At 46.0% G+C, this 20607-nt stretch overlaps 1 protein-coding gene across 1 annotated transcript in view; it reads right to left on the reverse strand.

Annotated features, from left to right (window-relative positions):
• STK32B (serine/threonine kinase 32B) overlaps positions 1-6845 on the reverse strand; it is a 341842-nt gene extending 334997 nt beyond the window's left edge. The window contains exon 1 of the mRNA XM_061191226.1: positions 6514-6845. Within this exon, the coding sequence (XP_061047209.1) occupies positions 6514-6565 (52 nt within the window). The 5' untranslated portion in view covers positions 6566-6845. The remainder of the gene's footprint in view (positions 1-6513) is intronic.
• Positions 6846-20607: the final 13762 nt, after the last annotated feature.

The following is a 20607-nucleotide window of genomic DNA, read 5'->3' on the forward strand; positions in this document are numbered from 1 at the left end:
AGGTGAAAAGGAAAGAATTGCTGCTCTTCAGTAAGTCAGTCTAGTGCAGAAGTGGATATGCAACAAAATAAACAAGGAATGTTCCATGTTTCAAGGAACACAAAAATAATAGTCACAGGAGTAGATGCTTCTGTTTGTTTTTACCTGCCTGACCCAGGGTCCACTTCTCTTCTTCTGTTGATACTCCAATATTCCTTGAGAATATTCTTCACATATCTTCTTAGTCCCAATGCCTCAAGGGGAACCAACGCCACCCCCTGAATCCAAGGGTGGGCATGAGATCCAGCCCGGCCAGTTAGAGCCTCAGACTCCCTGGTCACTGCCATTGGTGCAAGAATGGCCCAAGACCTCATGAGAACCCATCGGAACTAACCCTGGAATGTTCTCTGCAATGATGGTGAAAAAGATACTCCCTTTTCCACACTTGGAGTTGTGAGGCTGTGAGCCTGGGGGTGGTAAGGGCCTCATGAGGAGAGAGCCTGCTTGGAGCCACACAGAGGAGAGAATCCAAGGAGGAAGATTTCTCATGATAGTATTCAGGAACTTGGTTCCAGCCACAGCTGATGAGACTTACACCTCCATTCATTCATTTATTGATTTGTCCATCAAAAATTTATTGAGCATCTATTATGTTCCAGGTGTTTTAGGGCTTGGGGACACAGCAGTGAATCAATCACACCACATCCCTACTTTAAGGAGCTTGTAACTCCTTAGGAGGAGACCAATGCATGAAAAATGATGCCCATGTTAACAGGATCACTCTGGCTGCTGCATGGAGGTGCCAAGAAGAGGGGAAGGGAAAAAGTAAGGAGACCAGTTAAGGAAGTTATTGTAATAACCTAAGCAAGAGAGGTGACGCTGGCTTGGACCAGAATGGAAGTGATGAGAAGTGGCCAGAGCCAATTAATTCCCTTCAAAGGAAATCATGTTGCTTTTCTGTCACTTGCAGCTGAAGGAGGCTGGCATGCTCTATTCCATCTACTTTCAGGTGCCATCCACATTAAATGCACTATTACTTTATATGCCACCAAGAAGGAAGAAATGCTGCCAATTAATCTACGATGTGATTCTTTCGCATCCCTTAAAAGAGTTCCTTTAGACTTTTCATATATCATGTTAGTACGAACAACTGTGACCATGTACAAACAATAAAATTACATCACAAGTACCACCATGACCAGCAGTGATCATAAAGCACATCCCAATTTCAGAAACGTTAAAACATGGGAAAGTGTGTACGTTATAGTCAATGAAATCCATTAGTGTGTATACTTATGTTTGACTTTATAGAGATGATTAATACATGGTTTATCCTTATGAAGTCCATATTTATTTTCTAGGAGGACTGAAAGGTATAAATGCATCCTACAATTCATTTCTACTTAACCATCTCAGACTGATTTATGGTAATTTTCTTAATCCCCCATGTACAAGACAAATCAAAATGAACTTTCAAGTGAGGTGTAGATCTTAAAATCTAAGCTTTACATTCTAGACTCCTGCATTAGACACACACATGCCTGATACACATACGGACACCAAGCCCATAAGCCCACATCCCTTACATGGCCTCTCTCCAGCCTCTACTTCTGTACGTACTCTATATATAAAGAACAAAGTGCATTCAAAGCAATTCCAAACTTTCTCAGAATATGTTTGGTTTCCACTTTTTGCACAAGCCACAACTGGTACAAGGATGAAAAGCAATGTATAACATAAGTGAGCTTGCCCCAAGTTCTAAAAAAGTTGAGACAAAGTTGGAAGTGAATCCTACCCCATTAAGAGATTTCAGCCACTTTGTGAATCACAATGACAAGGACACCCCAGGTTCAAAAGACTGTCTCCAAGTGAAGCATGATTGCAACTTTAGGGAGTGATTTTTTTAAATTGCCTTTGTTATCTGACAGTACCCAGAGTTAAACAACTTTTGTTGTATATTTATGTTAACCAAGAAGATGCTTTCATGTTCTATGCTGCATGTGAAGTTACCTGGCCCAACAATAATATAGAAGTTACATTTCTTTTTAAATGTCCCTTTAACTCCTAACAATCTAAAATGAGAATACCCAGAGCTGTTTACAAGGTTGTGAAACTGATACCCTCAAATGTGGGTACAGGCCATAAATTGATACAACATTGATATTTAAAAAAAAACCTTTTGGAAACATAATTTAAGAACATGTTTCTGGAGTCCTAGAAGTTATTTAATCCTTTCGATCCAATAATCTCACTCACTGCACCTCATTTTAAGGAATTCACTTAAAAGAAGAAAAATGCTTTACGTATAAAATTTTCAGGCAACTTACTTATAAAGGTGAAACATTGAAAACAGCCTGCATGTCTAACAACAAGAAAACATTTAAGTAAGTTACAATAGTTCCATCAGATGGAATATCATAGCCCATTAAAATATTAATTTTGAAGACATTATGGCAACATAAACTACTTAAAACATGATGCTAAGAGAAAAAGCAGAAATCATTTTGTGTGGCAAGTGTACCCTTATGTAAAAATGTCTAGACATAGATTAGGACGGTAAAGGAAAAAAAACTTAAAAACAATTTTGACACGAATTTGGAAAGGGAGATGATTTTGCTTTCATTCCCAGAACTTGCATTATGATATGACAGCTCAACAAAATGTTTTTTGAAGATGGTAGCTGATTATCGTAAATGATCAAGTGCTGTCAGGATGCACTGTTACTATCTTCCTATAGACGTTTGCATAAAGAGACCTCTATCAGAGCCTGATCTGTGTGCTAGTCTCATTCTGTGTTGGTCCTACATATCTATGAGGGATGAATTTTCCCGTAGGTCCTCAGGGGTGGTACAGGAAACAGTGTTAGGTACCAGACTCTGGAGTTAAACAGGCCTGGGTGTTTAACTCATGAGTCCCAGCTCATCCATACACAGGCCATGGGACCCTGGGCAGTTTTCCGGAGGTCCTCTGTAAACTCTCTAGTAAAATGCAGATTCTGAGACCTCCCTGGCTGAGTTGTGATAATGATTCCCAATTAGGTATGAAAAGGAGTCCACACAATGCATCACTAAGTTACAGTTTTTAATACTATCTGGATGCAAGTTAAAAGTTTGCCATCAGAATGTAGACAGTTATGGTACAATTACACAATGGCAAATTTTCAGCTATAGTTTAGCTTTAAATTACTTACAAATCAGATTCGTTCTGGTTGCGTAGGTTTCTGCATCTTCAACCACTCAGCAACTCTGGTTTGGGAGAGCATGTTTGGTCACCGGACCATGTCCCTGCCCTGCTTAAAATCCTTCCGTGACTACAGATGTCCATAAGGTCAATTCCAAATACATGGCCACTGGGCCCTTTAAGGCCAGCCCAGCACTCAGGGTTCATCTCCTGTAGCTTCCAGCCTCACACACCACATTGCAGGAGTACTAAAGTTCCCACAATCTCCCCAAAGAGCCATGTTTATTCTTTACCATCTGTCTTTGCACATTCTGTTCCCTCCCTCTGAAACACCCTTCCCTTATCTACCAACCTCTCCTTCCTGGGAACTTCTATCATTTCTGCAAGACTTAGTCTAAGAGGAAGTCTTCTCTGACCCCTCCTCTCTGCCCCAGGGTTAGGGCACCTCCTGTAGGATACCACAGTACTCTGAGCTCTCTTACATTGTCCTGGCTGTTTATCTGCTCTGCCAGCTCCCTGAGGGTTAGAACTTTGCCTTCATCTTCTCCATATTCCTGCTGCCCAGCACAGGGGTGGGTGCAGAGAAGATGACCAGTACATGCCTATGAAATAAGCGAATCAATTGGCAGCAAATAACAGTGTGTTACTTGCACAGGTATTGAGACATACGCTGGCAAAATCAAACAAGTTAATGTTTCACTGAGCTGGAAGCCAGCAAAATGAGGAGAGTCCTAACCTTGTATTTCAACCAGGGAGTTGACCTTGAGCCCGACCACTTTTGGAATGAGGAACAACAGCAGGAAAATCAAAAGGTTGGCTATGCCAGATATAACTATTTTGTCAATAGATATTTAAAGCATATTTTCTGGGATAAAGGATAGAGACAGTTGTCGATATAAGGGAAGCAAATTTTCTCTGCAAATAAAAGAGAAAGACACTAAAAACTTACCTAAAGCGTGACCTTTGACCCAGGCTAGTACCACGAACCTCTCAAATTGGGAGTGATGCATAAGTTTGTGCTTTCTTCTGGGAAAGGAGTCCATAGCTTTCATCAGAGGATCCTGTTATGGGCCGAAATGTGTCCCCTCCAAACTTCAGATGCTGAAGCTCTAGCCTCCAACATGGCTATGTTTGGAGAGAGGGCTTTTAAGGCGATAATTAGCATTCAGTGAGGTCATAAGGGTGAGGCCCTAACCCTGTGGGACAGGCGTTCTTATAAGAAGAGGAAGAGCCACCAGAGATCTTTCTCTATCTCCTTGAGCACACAGGTCATGTGAGGACCCAAGGAGAAGGAGGCTGTCTGCAAGCCAGGGAGAGAGCCCTCACCAGAAACCAACCCTGAAGGCACCTTGATCTTGGACTTCCAGCCTCCATATCAGTGAGAAAATAAATTTCTGTTGTTTAAGCCACCACCAACAACAAATTCTTTTGTTTAAGCATCTGGGGCATCTTGTGAATGCTTTCTTTTTTTTTTTTTTTTTTTGTGGCCATGTAACCAGCTAATAGGAGTTTAGTTTCCTGACTAGGGATTGAACCCAGGCCCTCAGCAGTGAGGGTGCAGAGTCCTAACCACTGGACCACCAGGGAGTTCCACATCTGGGGTATCTTGTTATAGCAGCCTGAGCAGACTAATATAGGTCCGTTCCCCAAAATAGACAGGAAACCTTTGACTGATTGAGAACAGAAAGTTTTTGGCCCAAGTCATCCTCTCCATCTGTCAATGAGTGTATGTTCTCATAGGGTCTGAGCACCCCTGAATGTAACCTCACAGAAGTTCTCCCAAAGGGACAGGCCTGCCCCACATCCACCCCAAGCAGGATGTGTCCCTAGCAGAGCACATATTTAAATACTGATTTAAGTGTCAAGATCACTTTGATTTTCATAGAGCAATTCAGGGTCATTATGAACTTGACTGGGGAAGAGTTCAGCTACATGGTGTCCAAATGCTTCCTGGGATACACAAGAGCCTCCCCCACCCACGTGGCTACCTCTTGTCTGTCCACTCCTGGCTCCCTATCTACCTGTGTTCCAGACTAAACAACCAGGAAGGGCTTAGCCTTCTTTGGGTCTCCAAGCCCCTGCACTGGTCCCACTCACTGCCCTTATCACCATGGATGGTCCTCAGTGCCACTAGACTAGGAACTCCTTTAAGAAAGGACCAAATGGGCCTGACTCAATTACATTGACTGTATTCAGGTATTCTTTTCAGAGGGACTGCCAGGGTGAGCGTTTGACTACCACCCACAGCCTTGGTAGATTTAGAGATCATGACTGATGCCCACAAGCCTATTCCTGGGCACAAGAAGCACTGCCTCCAGGGCAGACTGTCCAGCCTCAAAGCCAGCTCTGACTAGGACACAACTCTTTCTTCAACTGTAAAATGGAACAACAAAAGTACCCACCTCATACGGTTGCCATGAGGCCTGAGTGAGCACGTGTAAAGCCCTAGAACACTGGCTGGCACCGGGACTATGCTCAGTAGACCTGGCTCTCATTTGGGGGCACAGTGGAGACTGGAGAAACCAGTGCAATAGGAAACCGAGCTTTCAGAGGCAAAGTTAACACATAAACAACACTGTGCAGAGCTCTGTAACTGATCATATTTACAAGGCACTTCTCACATGAATTACCAGTGGTTATAAGCTTCAAACGACCCCCTAAGGTAGTAAGCAGTTATCATAAGTCTCTTCTCCTAGGTGAAGAAACAAAGGTTTCAGAGAGGTTAAGGAAGTTGCCCACAGACACACAGCGCCGGAAAAGGGGTTCTGCTATTCCAAGTACGAAGCTCTACTGATCTGAGCCACAAGAACCCAGTTCTGGAGTTTAGATGAGGTTTGGACCGCCTACACCACTCCTCCACCGGGGAGGCTGCCAACAGCGGGACGCCTTCCGCCCAGACACGGAGTTTAATCAAGAAAAGTTTCCCTAAGCTGTCCTGGGCGAATGAGGGGGGCAGCATGGAACCTGCCCGTGCACAAGACCAAATGCGTAGTACACACACACACACACACACACACACAACGCCTCCTTCAGCCTCGGGCTCTAAAGGAGACCTCGGCTTCCCCGGAGCCCAAGCAACATCCAGACTCGCCTCCGAAGTCAACTCATCCCTCCTGCTCCCCCAAGTGAAGCCTTCGGGTTCACTCTCCTCTCGGAATCCCCCGCCCGGGCTCGCGCTCGGCACCGTCCCGGCCCCTGAGGGGCACCGACGCGAGGAGTTGTTGCCTCGGTAGAAGCCCCTAGCCCGGCACGGGCCGGGCACACAGCCAGCGCTCAGCCAAGGGTGCTGGAAGGAGGGATGCCCGGCCGATGCCCGAGGGGGCGGCGCGGGGCAGGCGCCCCTCGCCCTCTTACCTTCCTCATTCTCGTCAAACACCGGGGGCTTGTGGGAGTGGTTCCCGCCCATATTCCGCCGCGGCGGCTGCCGCAGCTGCCGCTACTACATGCCCGGCCGCCGGGATACGGGTGCGGAATGTGCTGCGAGCACCCAGCCCAGACTGCCGCCGCGCGCCGAGCCGGGAGGGGGCCGAGCGCCGCGCAGCGGCGGGAACCGCGCCCCCTCCTCCCGGGCGTCCCCGTGGCGGCGCTCTCCCGCCTCGCCCGCCGCTCCCTGGCCACGCTAGCTCTTATGCCGCGCCCCTCGCGCGCGCCCGCCCTGGAACGCTGGAGCTCGCGGCGCGGGGGCCGCCGAGGCACGCTCCACGCGGGAGACCGGAGGCGGCGCGGGAAGAGGAGGAGGAGCAGGAGGGGAAGGAGGGAATGGGCGGGGGCTACGCAGAGGGGGCGAGCGGGCGAGCGCAGCCCTAGGGGCGGCCTGGAGGAGAAGGCGCGGCGGGCACAGCGGGCGAACGCAGCCCTAGGGGCTGCCTGGAGGAGAGGGCGCGGGCCGCCGCCTCCCCGCTGCACCCACCGGAGCCGAGCGCAGCGTCGGCCCGGAGGAGTCGGGGCGCTCCCTCCAGGCAGTAAGCGAGTCGTGAGCATCTACTGTGTGCCGGGCCTCAGTCAAGGGCTTTATAAACACAATCCCATGTCACCTCTCAACAACCCAACGGTTAGAAAAAGCATTGTTGCCCATTTTAGAGTCACGTAGAGGTTCAGGGGTAAAGGAGCTCTTCGGTCAGTAGTTAGTCGGTCCTGGCTACGAAGGGAGACCCCCGGACGCCCTATTGGCCTTATTTGTCCACTCGGACTGAGACCCGGGCAGTGGTGTGTCTGCCAGTTCTGCAACACACGCTCTTCCTTCTTAATGTTTTTCTAAATGTTTAATGAGTGAAAGTAGAGTCTGTACCCTTTTGGACTCAGTCTAACCCCTCATTCTCCAGTGGAAACTGAGTCCCCAAAGGGGCGTGGTTTGCCCCAAATCATTCTCGCTAGGAGTGGCTCTGCGTGGGCCTCGGGAGTCCCCTGAAATTGAACTAAGGGCGGTTCGCCTCTGGGTCGGTGGGGTCCTGGCAGCGGGAGCTGGGGAGCCCAGACTGGGCACGGGGATGCTAATGACAGGAATGCGATGGGTGTGCCCCAAAGCTCTCGTGGGGCGAGCGCGGACTCTCAGAGGGCGCTCCCTGAGGGACGCGCAGGTTACCCGCGCGGTGCAGTCCTGCCCGCCCAGGCGCCTGGTAGCCAGGAATCTTTGGCCACATCCTGCCATCTGCTGGGCGCCTTAAGTTACCGTCCGTGCTTTGGTGGAAAGCAATGGTTCTTTTTATCTCCCTATCCTGTCTCCCCCACCCCCAAGCTGTCTCTGTCTCTTTGTCTGTCTCTTTCTGTGGAGGAGGAGGGAACGGAGGGAGTGTCTCTCTCTCTAACACAGCAAGAAAACTCCGAGAGACAACGGGAAGAGGTCAAGCAGACGGAGCCAGCCCCATCCAGCTAAAGTTTCAGGATTGGCCTAAACTGCTAGGCCTCAGGGGTCAGACAAGCATCATTTACAGAACTGGTTCTACCACTTACAGGCTGTATGTGTTCCCCCCCTTCCAGTTCTCATCTGTGAAATGGGGAGGTTGATATTAACTCCCCAGCATTGCTATGAGAATTATATCAGATAATATTTATAAAAGCAGGTAACAGGGCCTGGCATGTAACAAATGATCAATAACTATTTCTTCCTTTTCATTCTGCCCACAAGCATTGACTGAGTGGCCAATTTACACCAGGCAATGTACTGAACCAAGATAAAGGAGGTACAGCCCCTAGACCAAGAGGCAGGAGGAGGGATGGTGACAGGCATGAGTGCTGGGCCCTGTTCTTCCCAGATTTCATTCCACTTTGCCACTCTCTAGCAAGCTAACTTGGGTAAATTACTTAACCTCTACTGGCCTCAGTTTGTTCATCTGCAAAATGGGGATAATAATAGTATTTTTTCCCCCTCCTTGGGTTGTTATGCAGAATAAATGAATTGATGTTGATGTCTGGAACGTAATAAGCACAACACAAGTGTTAGTTATTATCCTCAGTAATTAGCTATGGTGTAAATTGTACTATTGGCTCACAATTTTTCCTTCTCTCCCTGTCCTTGATACTGCTCACTGGAATGAGGGGGCATTTCCTACTTTCCCACCACTGAGGTGGAGCGTGCCATAGGACTTACTTTGGCCAGTGGTCTATGGGAGGAAGTGACAGTGTGCCAGTTCTGAGTGACAGCCTTATGATGTTGCATGTTTCAGCTCTCTTGTCCTTTTGCCATCCACCACAAGAAGATCTGGCCTTAGGTAGCCTCTGTTCCCAGAATGAGAGACCCAAGGTGTACACCTGAACCCCACATGTATCCTGAAGCAGAGCTACAAGCTCACAAGCAAGAAAAATATGTTCTTGTAAGCCAGTGAGATTTGGGGGTGGGGGGGGTGGGGAGGTTGCTGAGGAGGTGGTTGTTCCACAGCATTATCACAGAAAGAGCTGACAAATACATATATTCAATGAACAGTTATGCATGCAAAGTCTCTAACTGTGATTTGTACTGTGTGGAAGGAATCCCAGGAGGCTACGGGAACACAGGAGACACCTGTCCCAGCCCTGCAAGTCAGGGCAGGCGCAGGGTCCCCCAGAAAGGAGTCACGAGTGTTTGTTCCTTCGCTTCCTCCTTTGTTGAACAAGCATTTTCTGAACACTTGCTGTGGGCCAGGCCCTGGGCTGGGTGCTGGAGGCAGACCCAGCAATGAGTAAGACAGGGTCTGCTTCCGTGAAGCTGAAGTTTAGAAGGCTGGTGAAGGACAAGGGCAACACTCACAGAGCAGGTCATACTTTGATTAGGGGGAGGGGGATAAGCACAGGCTGTGAAGGCAGAGGGGAGGCCCCTGAACGGTTACCGAGTCCAAGTTCATACCTCTCACCCCACGACAGGCCCATAGATAGAGAGACAGCTGTTGGGCAAGGACTGAGATGATGGTGGACTAGTGTCCTGAAAAACCATCTTCCCCAAGTTAGAATTCAGGCTTCTTTTATACTAAAAGGGGAGAGAGTGTATTTGGTTGTTGGAAACTTCTTGATGTCAGAATTCGTTGTTCTTGCAATTGTCCACTAGGTCAGGTCACGATGTTGCTATAACCTTCAACAAGGCAAATGTTATTCTCTGTTCTGCAACTTTTTATCTCTATATGAATGGAAAAGTGTTATACCTCTAAAGTTCAGGGCCTTGAGAATGGGCTATCCTGTATATTCCAGGCCAGAGGCTACAAAAGCAATAGAATATAAAAGTTAAAGCAAAAGAAACAGATCCAATATGGAGTCAGATTTGTTCTTCCCCATTACAGAACCACACTCAAAGAAGCTGACAGGAGGGCGATGGCACATTAGCTGAGACCAGAAGGGCAAGGAAGAATCAGCCAGGTGGGAGAAGAGAGGGGCAACCAAGCAAAGTCCGGAGGCCAAGTGAGAAGGGCCTCGGCTGTTCCAGGTCGCTGGAGTGCAGTGACTGAGTGCAGGGGTGATCAGGATAGCAGCTGCAGCGTGCTGTGTGGAGCACTGTCTGCATGTCAGCTCCATGCCAGCACTCTGCAGGAAGCGTGGCCCTCCAGGCAACCCCTTCCCTGACCCTCTACCCATTTATAGATATTGTGTCAGGCCTGTTATTTCAAGTACTTTTCATGGATCACCCCCTTTAATCCTCACAACAAACCTGGCAGGTGGATGTGACTATCACCCCTGTACTAATAGAGACAAAAGCACAGAGAGGTTAAGCCAAGGCCGAATGGTTGCAAAGTGGTGGAGATTTAGATCCACAAATTAAACATATATATCAGATCTGAAAGAAAGGAAGTAGGGAATAGTGGCTGTTTCTGGAGTTGTGAAATTCAGATCATTTTTATTTTCTTTTTAAAATTTTGTATTATTTTAATAATCCGTAAAAACAATGAGCAATATTTTCATTTTGAAAAAAATCTGTGGACACTAACTCACACCTGATTTTGTGAGGCATGTTTCATGGTTCATCACTACGTTACTGTGTGACATGAGGGGGTGCTAGGAAGATCCCCATTTTGCAGATGGAGAAAAAGAGTCTCAGAGGGTCAAATGGCTTGTCCTTAATGCCACAGTTATTGTATTATAGTTTCCTATGGCTTCTGTAACAAGTTATCACAAACTTGGTTTAAAGCAGCAGAAATATATTTTCTCACTGTTCTGGAGGGCAGAAGTCCAAAATGAAGGTGTCTGCAGGGTGGGTTCCCTCTAGAAGCTCTGAGGGAGGGTCAGTTACAGGCCTCTTCCAGCTTCTGGTGGTTCCAGGCATTCCCTGCCTTAGGGCTACAGAACCCCATCCCTGCTGCTATCTTCACATGGCCTTCTGTCTCCGTGTCACCTCCTCCTCTGTCTCTTATAAATTGGATTTAGGACCCACCTAGATAATCCAGGATGATTTCATCTCAAGATCCCAAAACACCGGCAAAGACTCTTTTTCCAAATAAGATCACATTCACAGTTCCCGGCCGGGGTTAGAACTTGGATGTATCTCATTGGGGGCCACCATGCAACCACCACAGTTACTCAGCAGCAAGGCTGTCTCCCTACAGGCATGCGTGGACCCGCACCACATGGCATTGCTTCCACATTCTACCCTCTCTTCTATTATCCATGAGCCTCAAGGGCAGCCAGGTCTGTATACAGGGATCTTTGTGCCCCCGAGGTCTTGTTCAGTACCTGATACAGAAATGATGCTCACAAATATTCACTGACAAAATGATGAATGAGGATGGTTTCAGGTGTGTAGAAATGCAGGTTTTGCTGGGAAACATGAAAGGAACCCCAACTCCGTCACCACCAGTCAGGCCTCTGGACTTTTAAGCGGGATGGTCAGGGAAGCCTCACTGGGCGGACACCAGAGGAAAATCCAGAAGGCAGGGAGGGAGCTGGCCACATGGATACCTGGGGTGAAAACATTACAGGCAGAAGGGGCAACCAGTGCAACAAGGATGACTAGGAGGTTTTGGCTTGAACAACCGGAAGGAAAAAGTTGACATTGACCAAGTTGGGGAAAACTGTGGGCAGGATAGGATCTGTGCATTTGTGGGGCGGGGAGGTGAGTGGCAGGAGGAGATGGGAGGGGAAGTGGGGAGATCTGGAGTCCTGTTTGGGACGTGTCTCCTGTGGCTGCTTACCGGCCTCTAGACAGGTATGTCTGGGGATTAGCAGAGAAAGTGAGACTGGAAATGTAAATTTGGGAATCCTGAGCTTATAAATGACATTTCAGGCCCTGAGATTGGAGGAGATCATCTTGGAGATGCCAAGGAAGAAGGAGATGCCAGATGTCAAACCCCAGGGCCTCTAATAAAAACAGGCTGGGGAGATGTAGAGGCAGTAACCAGTGTATAAGAGGAAACCCAAAGTCTGGGATGCTCTGGGAGCTACGTGGGGGAAGGGCTTGAGGTGCAGAGATGATCTACAGCAGCAAATAGAGTACCTGCATCAGAGGGCAGGTGTGAGGATTAAACTTGTTCATGTAGAGAAAGTGTGTAGCACAGCCCCTGGTATATTGGTAACAATCAAGCTATGTTTATTAGTGGCCAACACAAGAAGTGAACCCGATAAAAATCTGGTTAGAAATAATGTCCAAACTGCTTCTGGCAAATGACTTCCTCACTATCATTTAGTGCTTTAGTTAACATGCCCTGAGCTTGTATTTTGTGTCAGACGCTGGGCTAGGAGCACTAAGGAGACCAGTAAGTAAAAATGCATCCCACCGCCTCGTATGAGAAGATGCTGCCCAAGGTATCCTGGGGGCAGAGCAGAGGCTTTATGATTGTTCTCTGTGGCTCATGATCTATAAAGTCATCATTTGTTCCAAGGATTATGTGACACATATAGCTCTAGATTTATGAGAGATGTAAGTGGCTCCATATGCATAATTAAGACTAATACATGGAATATATGCTTAAAAGCTAAGTACAAGTTTATGTTTTCATTCCTCATAGAGCACTCAGTTCTTAACTCTTCCTACTTACAGCTCCATAAAATACTCTTTACAGAAAAAGATTTTTCAGGTGTTGTTGGGAAAGACTGAGACAGAGGAGACTCCAATGGACATTTGTAGTCAGAAGCCCACTGCCAAAAGAAGACAGATGAGAGCTCCATTCTCCTACTGTCTGGGTGAGGGCTTCTTTTGTCAAGGAGACAGAGTCACACATTTAATCTGACCCCCCCCCCCCAACCAAGACTCATTTTCAACCAGGCAGGTCTCCAGGTATGGAAAGGGGGGAAGGATGACAAGGTGGTACCCTCCATCTCCCACTCTACTCTCCCTAGCAGACAGCTGAGACTGGAAGCCTCCAGAAACCCTCGTCATGACTCTTCATGGCTGCAGGAATCGGTCACGTCCTCCTGGCACAATCTGGCTGAATTATTTTGACGTAAGTACCTTCCTCCTCTATCTCCTACACAATGTGGAGTTTCACCTAGTCCCCTGAATGAGAATGGCTGAACTTGGTATCGGCTGTGTTCAAGGCGAAGCCAGCTACAGGTCTTGCCCTCTTGCCTGGCTTACATACTGATAAGGCTTTGTGTGGTCTTCTGACTAGCTGCAAAATAAATAAATAAAATAAAAGCCATCTGCTTTCTGCTTCTCTGCCCTGAGTGTATCTGCCTTGCCCAGGTTGACTGTGGAAAGACCATGGAAGTTGCGGTCTAAGGCTTCTCCTATGAATGTGACACAAAATTGAGTATATGATTCTGTGTTACATCTCAAATCCCAGATAGAGGCACAGAAAATAAGAACTGGGATGCTTTTTCTGACTTCAGTTTTCATGAGTAGATTCTTGGGGCTGCTGGACCTATCACAGAGAACATGATTACGAATTCACCAGACTTGCATTTAGAACTATAAACTCCAGCGGCTGTAACCTTTAATTTTATGTAACACAGTCGTACAGGAGAGGCTCATGTAATTCTCCGGGCAGGCTGTCTTCTGTGCCAAGCCATTATTTTGAGTCTGCTAGATCAGATTTTGTTATCGTTTCTGTTAAGCCTATTTTATTTAAAACTTGATTCTGGTTCACTTAGAGTAAATACCGTCTGCTTGCACTTTCTTTCAATATGTTCTGTTTGGCAGTGTTGTATATTATAAAGAAAAAATGAGAAAGGCTGTTCTGTGGCACGCCAAGATAAGGAGTGGTTTGCAGAGCCAGTTCATTGTGGAAAATCACCTCACTCAGATAGCAAATTATCCCTAATGATTTAAGAAATGGTAATTTCAAGAGTTACCTTTTATTGTTGTCTTTGTGGGTAAGTGCGTGGGTGTGCATGCTTACCCCAAAGAAGGATCCATCAGTTGCTACTATTATGGCCTTTCTTCCTTTCCTGGCATGATAGAACTTCCCTCGTTCGGAACTTGGTAGCCGAGCACTTCTGAGCTCCTCATTCTTATATTAAAACAATTTGCATAGTAGCTCCACGCTGATCTCAAATTAAGTGTTTGCGGGGAATTCTAGCTGTCACGTGAACCCAGCTGGGTCAGGAAGAAGGCTCCATAGCTGCCTAGTACGGCATCCATGGAGCGTGTTACATTGTATTCCCACCTGGGTTGACAGGGATTCTTAGGGTCATATGGGAGGGAATACTCCAGACTGCACCTGAACTTGTGTGTGTGTACTCATGTGTGTGTGTGCCTGCCCGTGCATGCATGTTTGAGTATTTTTATGGGGAGAGAGTGAAAGTCTTTCACAGTTCCCTGAAAAGTTCCATGAGTCTACCTCTTCCCCTAAAAAAAAGGACTAAGAACCACTGATCTGTAGAATCGTTGTGAACTAAAAATGCTGCCTGCCATATCAGTGAACAAAGGCTGTAGCAGCTATCAGCCACTACAGCCGCTTCAGCCACCCTGGGTGGTGCCGGTGAGCCCTGAGGGAACTCAGGATGGAAAACATAATACCCACCGTGGAATCCTCAGATTGCAGCCACCCACTCCCCCCTGCACTTCCCTTCTCCCAACGGTGCACCCTGAGGAAACTCAGGATGAGAAAACACAGGATACTGGCCCCAGATAGCTGAAGTGCATATCAAAGGAATGATTTCAATGAGCCCAGACTCTTGCATCTTCCCATAATGCATAGAAAAGCACTAAATTCCTTAACTTGAGATGTCTGGTTTTCTTTAATGAACAGTCATTCATCTTGTGATGTTCCGACTACCTGGGCTTTGTTGCAAGAACCCTTGTATATCCTGGCTCCCCCTTGCCTCTTCCGAGCAGTCCTTCAGAGCTATCTGAGATGCTGTGTCCCAGGCTTAAGGGCTCAGTTTTTTCCACCGAATAAAACATAACTCTCAACTTTTAGGTTGTGCATTTTTTTTCAGTCTACACAGTCTGTATCAGAGAGAATAAACCCTTCTCTTAGAAAGCAGAAGCCAAGTGGAGTAGGAGTAATAATAACAATTTACTAAAAGGCACCATGTATTGAGATGGAAAGTGTATGACCTAGGAGGCGGGAGACAGGTCTTAATAGTTCTACTGTCACTGCCTTGTTTTGCAACCACAGACAAGCTACTTCCCCTCTCTGGGCCTAGTTTCCTTATCTGTAAACCAGAAGAATGAAGGAGTTGGGCTGTATGGCAGAGTACGACTCGATCTTTGGTATTGATTTGTCCCTTCTTTCTTTTTAAAAACAGAACATGCACACACCCAGTTTTAGCAGAGCACATGGCTACCTGGCTACAGACTACATTTCCCAGCTTCCTTTATAGGGAGGAGTGACCATGTGACTAAGTTCCAGCCAATAGGATGTGAGAAACGATGTGTCTAATGACTGTACCTTCCTCTGTAGGCTGTAATAGGGACATGATATTCTGAGCCAGCTTCCACCCTGCAGGAGAGGACCACACCCTAGGGAGGAACAGGAAAATCAGATAGAAGGAGCCCAGGTCCCTGGATAACCTCACACAGCAGAATGCCCTGCTGGCCTTGGACTGCCTGCCCACCTCTGGACGGTTAAGAGAGGAAAACATACTATCATAGTTAACGATCATAGTTATCATCGTTTCTTTGGTTCAGCAGTTAAGCCCATTATTTAACTACTACAGATTAGATGAATGCCAAGATCTTCATCTTCCCTTACATCCAGAACAAATAAACACATAACAGATGGCCAGCAAAGTGAAAGAACGAATGAATAAATGAATGGGTTTAATGGGCATGTCAGGAATATTATAGGGATGAACCAGACTGGCTATGGATGATATCATGTCTAAGTATTCTTCCAATACTAAAATTCTGTCCTCTTGTTTCTCAGAACTGAGGGTCACTTGGGAACACCAAGGTGACTGGCATTGTCTTAGCCAAGTGTCATCCAAACAAAGGATGGGAAGGCGAGATTCTAAGAGGGATCAAAGAGATGTAACACACACCCCCTTCATCCTCTCTCCTGCCCCCTTTCAGTTATTCACTCATTCACTCAACAAACATGTGCTTGTTACATGCCAGGCACCAGTGGGTACAGAAATGAACACGTCTGCATGCTAACCCTCACAAGCCAATGAAGAAAGGGGAGCAATGGTAAATAAAAGCAGTGCGGTGGAAGCTGAAACAGGCTGAAACATGGTGACATCTTAATCTTTGAGTCTTCAGAGTCTCCCAGAGCTGGTCTCCAGAAAAGAACTATCTTTATCTCTACCAACTTCAACACGATCAGGAGTTCCTGATTTGCTTTGGGGAAGTTCATCTGTCAGAGCCAGTTCTCAGAATCCTCAAGGCATCCTCACTCTAGGTCCACTTCCTTTGTCTGTGGAGTAATTGAGATTGATTAGCAATGAACCTGGGATTCTGGAGGGGTCAAAGTTCCAGCCTAGGAGTGAGAAGAGCTGGTTGTGATCTGAACCCACCATGGCTGTTGGACCACTCATTCATTATTCAGTCATTCTGCTCAAACAAGTTTCCCTTCAATTTCTTCATTTGTAAAATGAAGATAATTTTTCCTATCTTATAGCGTTACTGTGAAGTTCGAATCAAAGTACCCAACAAAGTGCCCACTGCCTACCAAGGGCTCAATACATGTGAATAGATGCTGATTTGGTAGCATGAGAAATATTGCTCTAGCCCAGTAGTTCTCAATCAGGGTGATCCCCACCCAGGGGAAATTTGGCAATGTCTGGAGACATTTTTGATGTCATGACTGGCACTGGGGAAAGCAGTGCTGCTGGCATCTAGTGGATAGAAACCAGGGATGCTGCTAAACATTCTATAATGCACAGGACAGCTCCCAAGAACAAAGAAATATCCCTCCCAAACGTCAATAGTGCCAGTGGTGGGAGACTGTGCTCTAGTCCATCAAAATACCGACTTCCACATGATACATTCAAACTCTTGCTAGACATCTATAGTATGCAATTTAAAATGCTACCCTTGCCTTGGTGTTTAATAAATAATTATAAAACAGTATTTCTATGATTGTCAACTGGAATTTTGGAAGCTTTGCCTCAAAATAGCAGCAGCACAAGTTTTAGTTCCTTCTATCCATGTATGAATTGTTGCTGGCAGAACCTGATCCGACTTGCTCAGGTCCACTTGATTACTCATCAGGAAACAGCGCCATCTTCTAGTCTGGTCTGCAATTGTGGAGTTTATTTTCTGACTTCAGAGACACCTGGATGCAATCCTCATAATCAGAACCATAAGGGGCCTGCTGTACGGAGAAGGAGTGGGATGTTGATGATGGTGATTACCAGTGTAAGCTGTGATGATCTTAGCATATTTTTCCAACCAATATTCATTGAGGACCTACTACATTCCAGGCACTAACTGCTAAGTGCTGGGCATTCGGTGGGAAATAAAACAAACGCAGCCCCCATGCTAATTGCACCTAGCTGCTTTCAGATGGCTTTAGCATATATTATTATATTTACACAAATCTTTGAAATAAGCAGGAATGGTAGTTGTTAGAGGTGAGAAAGTTACACACAAGTGCATAATTAGGATTCTTAGCTGCAAATAGCAAAATGAGCCCTAGGTCATATACACATAAAAGGAAAGTATTAAAGGATATTCATTAGCTTACACAATCCCTGGGATGGCCAGAGAATTGAACAGGGCATGATACAGCCAGTAACCAAGATCATAACTCCCCATTGGACAGGCTGCAGGCATAATCCCGCAGCTTCGAGGCACTAGCATTGGAGATGCTGAACAGAAGTTGCAACACGGTGGACAATTTCTCTCTTCTGGAGCCAAATCTCCTTTAGTTGCATCTGATTGGTGCTATCTAGGTCACGTCCTTTGTCCTAGCTGCAAGGGAAGCTAGGAAAATCGAATTCTGATTCTCCATTGCAGAGGTAAGCAGGATTCACAAAGTGGAAATTTCCTTCCCTAAAATAAAAAGTCCATTCAAAAGATAATGGGCAGCCACCACGATGACATATGTCCAATGGCTGGGCAACCACAATGCAGAGCCCCAAATCCTATGATGAGCAAGGCATGGACCATTAGTGGATTAAGTAGGTAGATTATTGCAGTAATGGCCTCCAATCTGTTTTTGCCTTTCTGCATTCCCACCCCCACCAACCTGGAATTCTATATCTAGTGAACTTATCATTCAAAATGAAGGAGAAATAAGACTTTCTCAAACAAAAACTGAGGAAATTCAGCCCTGCCCTACAAAATATGTTGAAAGAAGATCTTCAGGGAGAAGGAAAATGTTATAGGCCAGAAACTTGGATCTACATAAGGGAAGGGAGGGGATTAGAGAAGGAACAAATGAAGATAAATAAAATCTTTTACTTTTCTTATTCTTAATTGATCTGGAAAAGAACCATTTGTTTAAAGTAATAAGAGTAACAATATATTGGGTAATAATAGCATATAGATAATGAGATTAGTGACAAGAATATCACAGGTATGGGAGGGAGGGACTAGGAACGGAAGAAACCAGGGCTCAGAGGTGCTACGAGCCCAAGTGCATGTAGCCAGTAAATGGGGGGATGGAGAGTCAAACCCTGACCTCTTTGATCCATATTCCATGCCTTTTTCTCTCCATGAGAACCTTGGTTATTCCTCTGGGAATACATGGGAATGAGCTCCAGGTCTTCCTTTCTGGGCCCCATTTCCCAATTAAAATTGGGGAAACCTCAAGCTTTTCCTTTGTTGTTGGTGACATTTCTCTGAGCCCCATGTGCATGTGACAACACCTGAGCCTCCATCTCCGTAAATGACAGCTCATTTATTGCAAAGCCTTAGAAATATCCGAGGCCATCTGGTAGACCCAGGGCTCTGGCCTCTCTGGCTGATCACCTCAACTCACCAATAATCCCAGCCACAATTTACTAAGTGTATACTATGTGCCAGGGCCTCGGCTAAGCATCTGACACATATTTTAGCATTTAATCCCCTTGACCTTATTTTCATCCCTGTTTAACCAAACAGGATAGTGGATCCAGAGTGGTTAGGCAACTCACCTTGATAGGTAGAACTTTGTCCTCCAAAAAGGTAATGTTCAAGTCTTAACACCTGCAATCTGTAAATGTGACCTTATTTGGAAATAAGGTCTTTGCAGTTGTAATCAAGTTAAACTGAGGTCATACTGCATTAGAATGGGCCTAATCCAATGACTGTTCTTATAATAAGAGGGAAATGCAGAGAAAAAGACACACAGGGAGAATGCTACGTGATGACAGAGGCAGAGATTGGAGTGATGCATCTACAAATCAGGAACACCAAGGATTACCAAGAACTGCCTGAAGCTGAGGGATGCATGGAACAGGTTCTCCCTCAGAAACCTCCAAGATGGACCAATCCTGCTGACACCTTGATTTAGACTTACTTCTGGCCTCCAGAACTGTGAGAAAATAAGACTCTGTTGTTTTAAGCCACCTAGCTTGTGATACTTTTATGGCAACCACAGGAAATGAATATATTGTCCAAGGTCACACTAACTAGTAGGATGGGTAGACTAAACTTAAATGCATATTGTAATAGAGAAGAACAAATCTGACTCCATATTGGATCAGTTTCTTTTGCTTTAACCTTTGTGTTCTATTCCTTTTGCTACAAGTTAAGAAAGTTGCCTACAGCCTGAAATATACAGGATAGCCCATGCTCAAGGCTCTGACCTTTAAAGGTACAACACTTTTCCATTCACATAGAGATAAAAAGCTGCAGAACAGAGAAAAACATTTGTCTTGTTGGAGGTTTATAGGAACATCATGACCTGACCTAGTGGACAACTGCAAGAACAAAGGATTCTGACACCAAGAGGACTGCAACAACCAAACACATCCCCTGCCCCCGCTACCCCCGTATAAAAGAAGCCTGAATTCTAACTTGGGGAAGATGGTTCTTTGGGACACTAGTCCACCATCATCTCGGTCTGTTGGTTTTTTGAACAAAGTCTCTATTCCTTGCTGCAATCTCTTGATTTATTGGCCTGTCATTCGGTGAGCAGTACAAGCTTGGACTCAGTAACAATATCTGCTTTACTTAAAAGCCCATGCCCTTAACATAGCCTTGTCCCACCTGCCTTGCACGGTGAAGAGTTAGTCTGGGGTGTTGGAGCAGGAAGGTTTCAGAGATCAACCCACCCTAGTGTTCCCCAAACTGGAATTCCTGGAGCACAGTTCTGGAGGGTGGTAATAGGTAAGTCATGACATAAATTTGGTGTTTAAGAAACCATAAATCTTAGGCTGGGTTCCATAGAAGCAACCCCCAAAAAAGGATGTGAATGCAGCAGTTTATTGGAGAGATGACCCCAGAAAACAGTCACAGGGGAATAAGGAAGTGAACTGGGGAAGAGAAGTGGCCAGGTTGATACACTCAAGTATCACCTCCTTGGTGAAACCTTCTCTGATGGACCAAGGCAGAGTTAATCCTTATCTCAAGTTCAGTGCTTCCCCCGAGATGTGTTCATTCCCATATTACAGAATTTATCATTCTGTCTAGAATGTGTAGCTTTATGTAGTGCCTCCCCATTAGCCTAAATTCTTGAAGAGCATTTTCTTTTTAAATTTTCAAGACAGTAGAGAAGATAGTGGGGTTAATGATGGACA

This window comes from Eubalaena glacialis, chromosome 5 (genome assembly GCF_028564815.1).
Source record: "Eubalaena glacialis isolate mEubGla1 chromosome 5, mEubGla1.1.hap2.+ XY, whole genome shotgun sequence".
NCBI lineage: Eukaryota > Metazoa > Chordata > Mammalia > Artiodactyla > Balaenidae > Eubalaena > Eubalaena glacialis.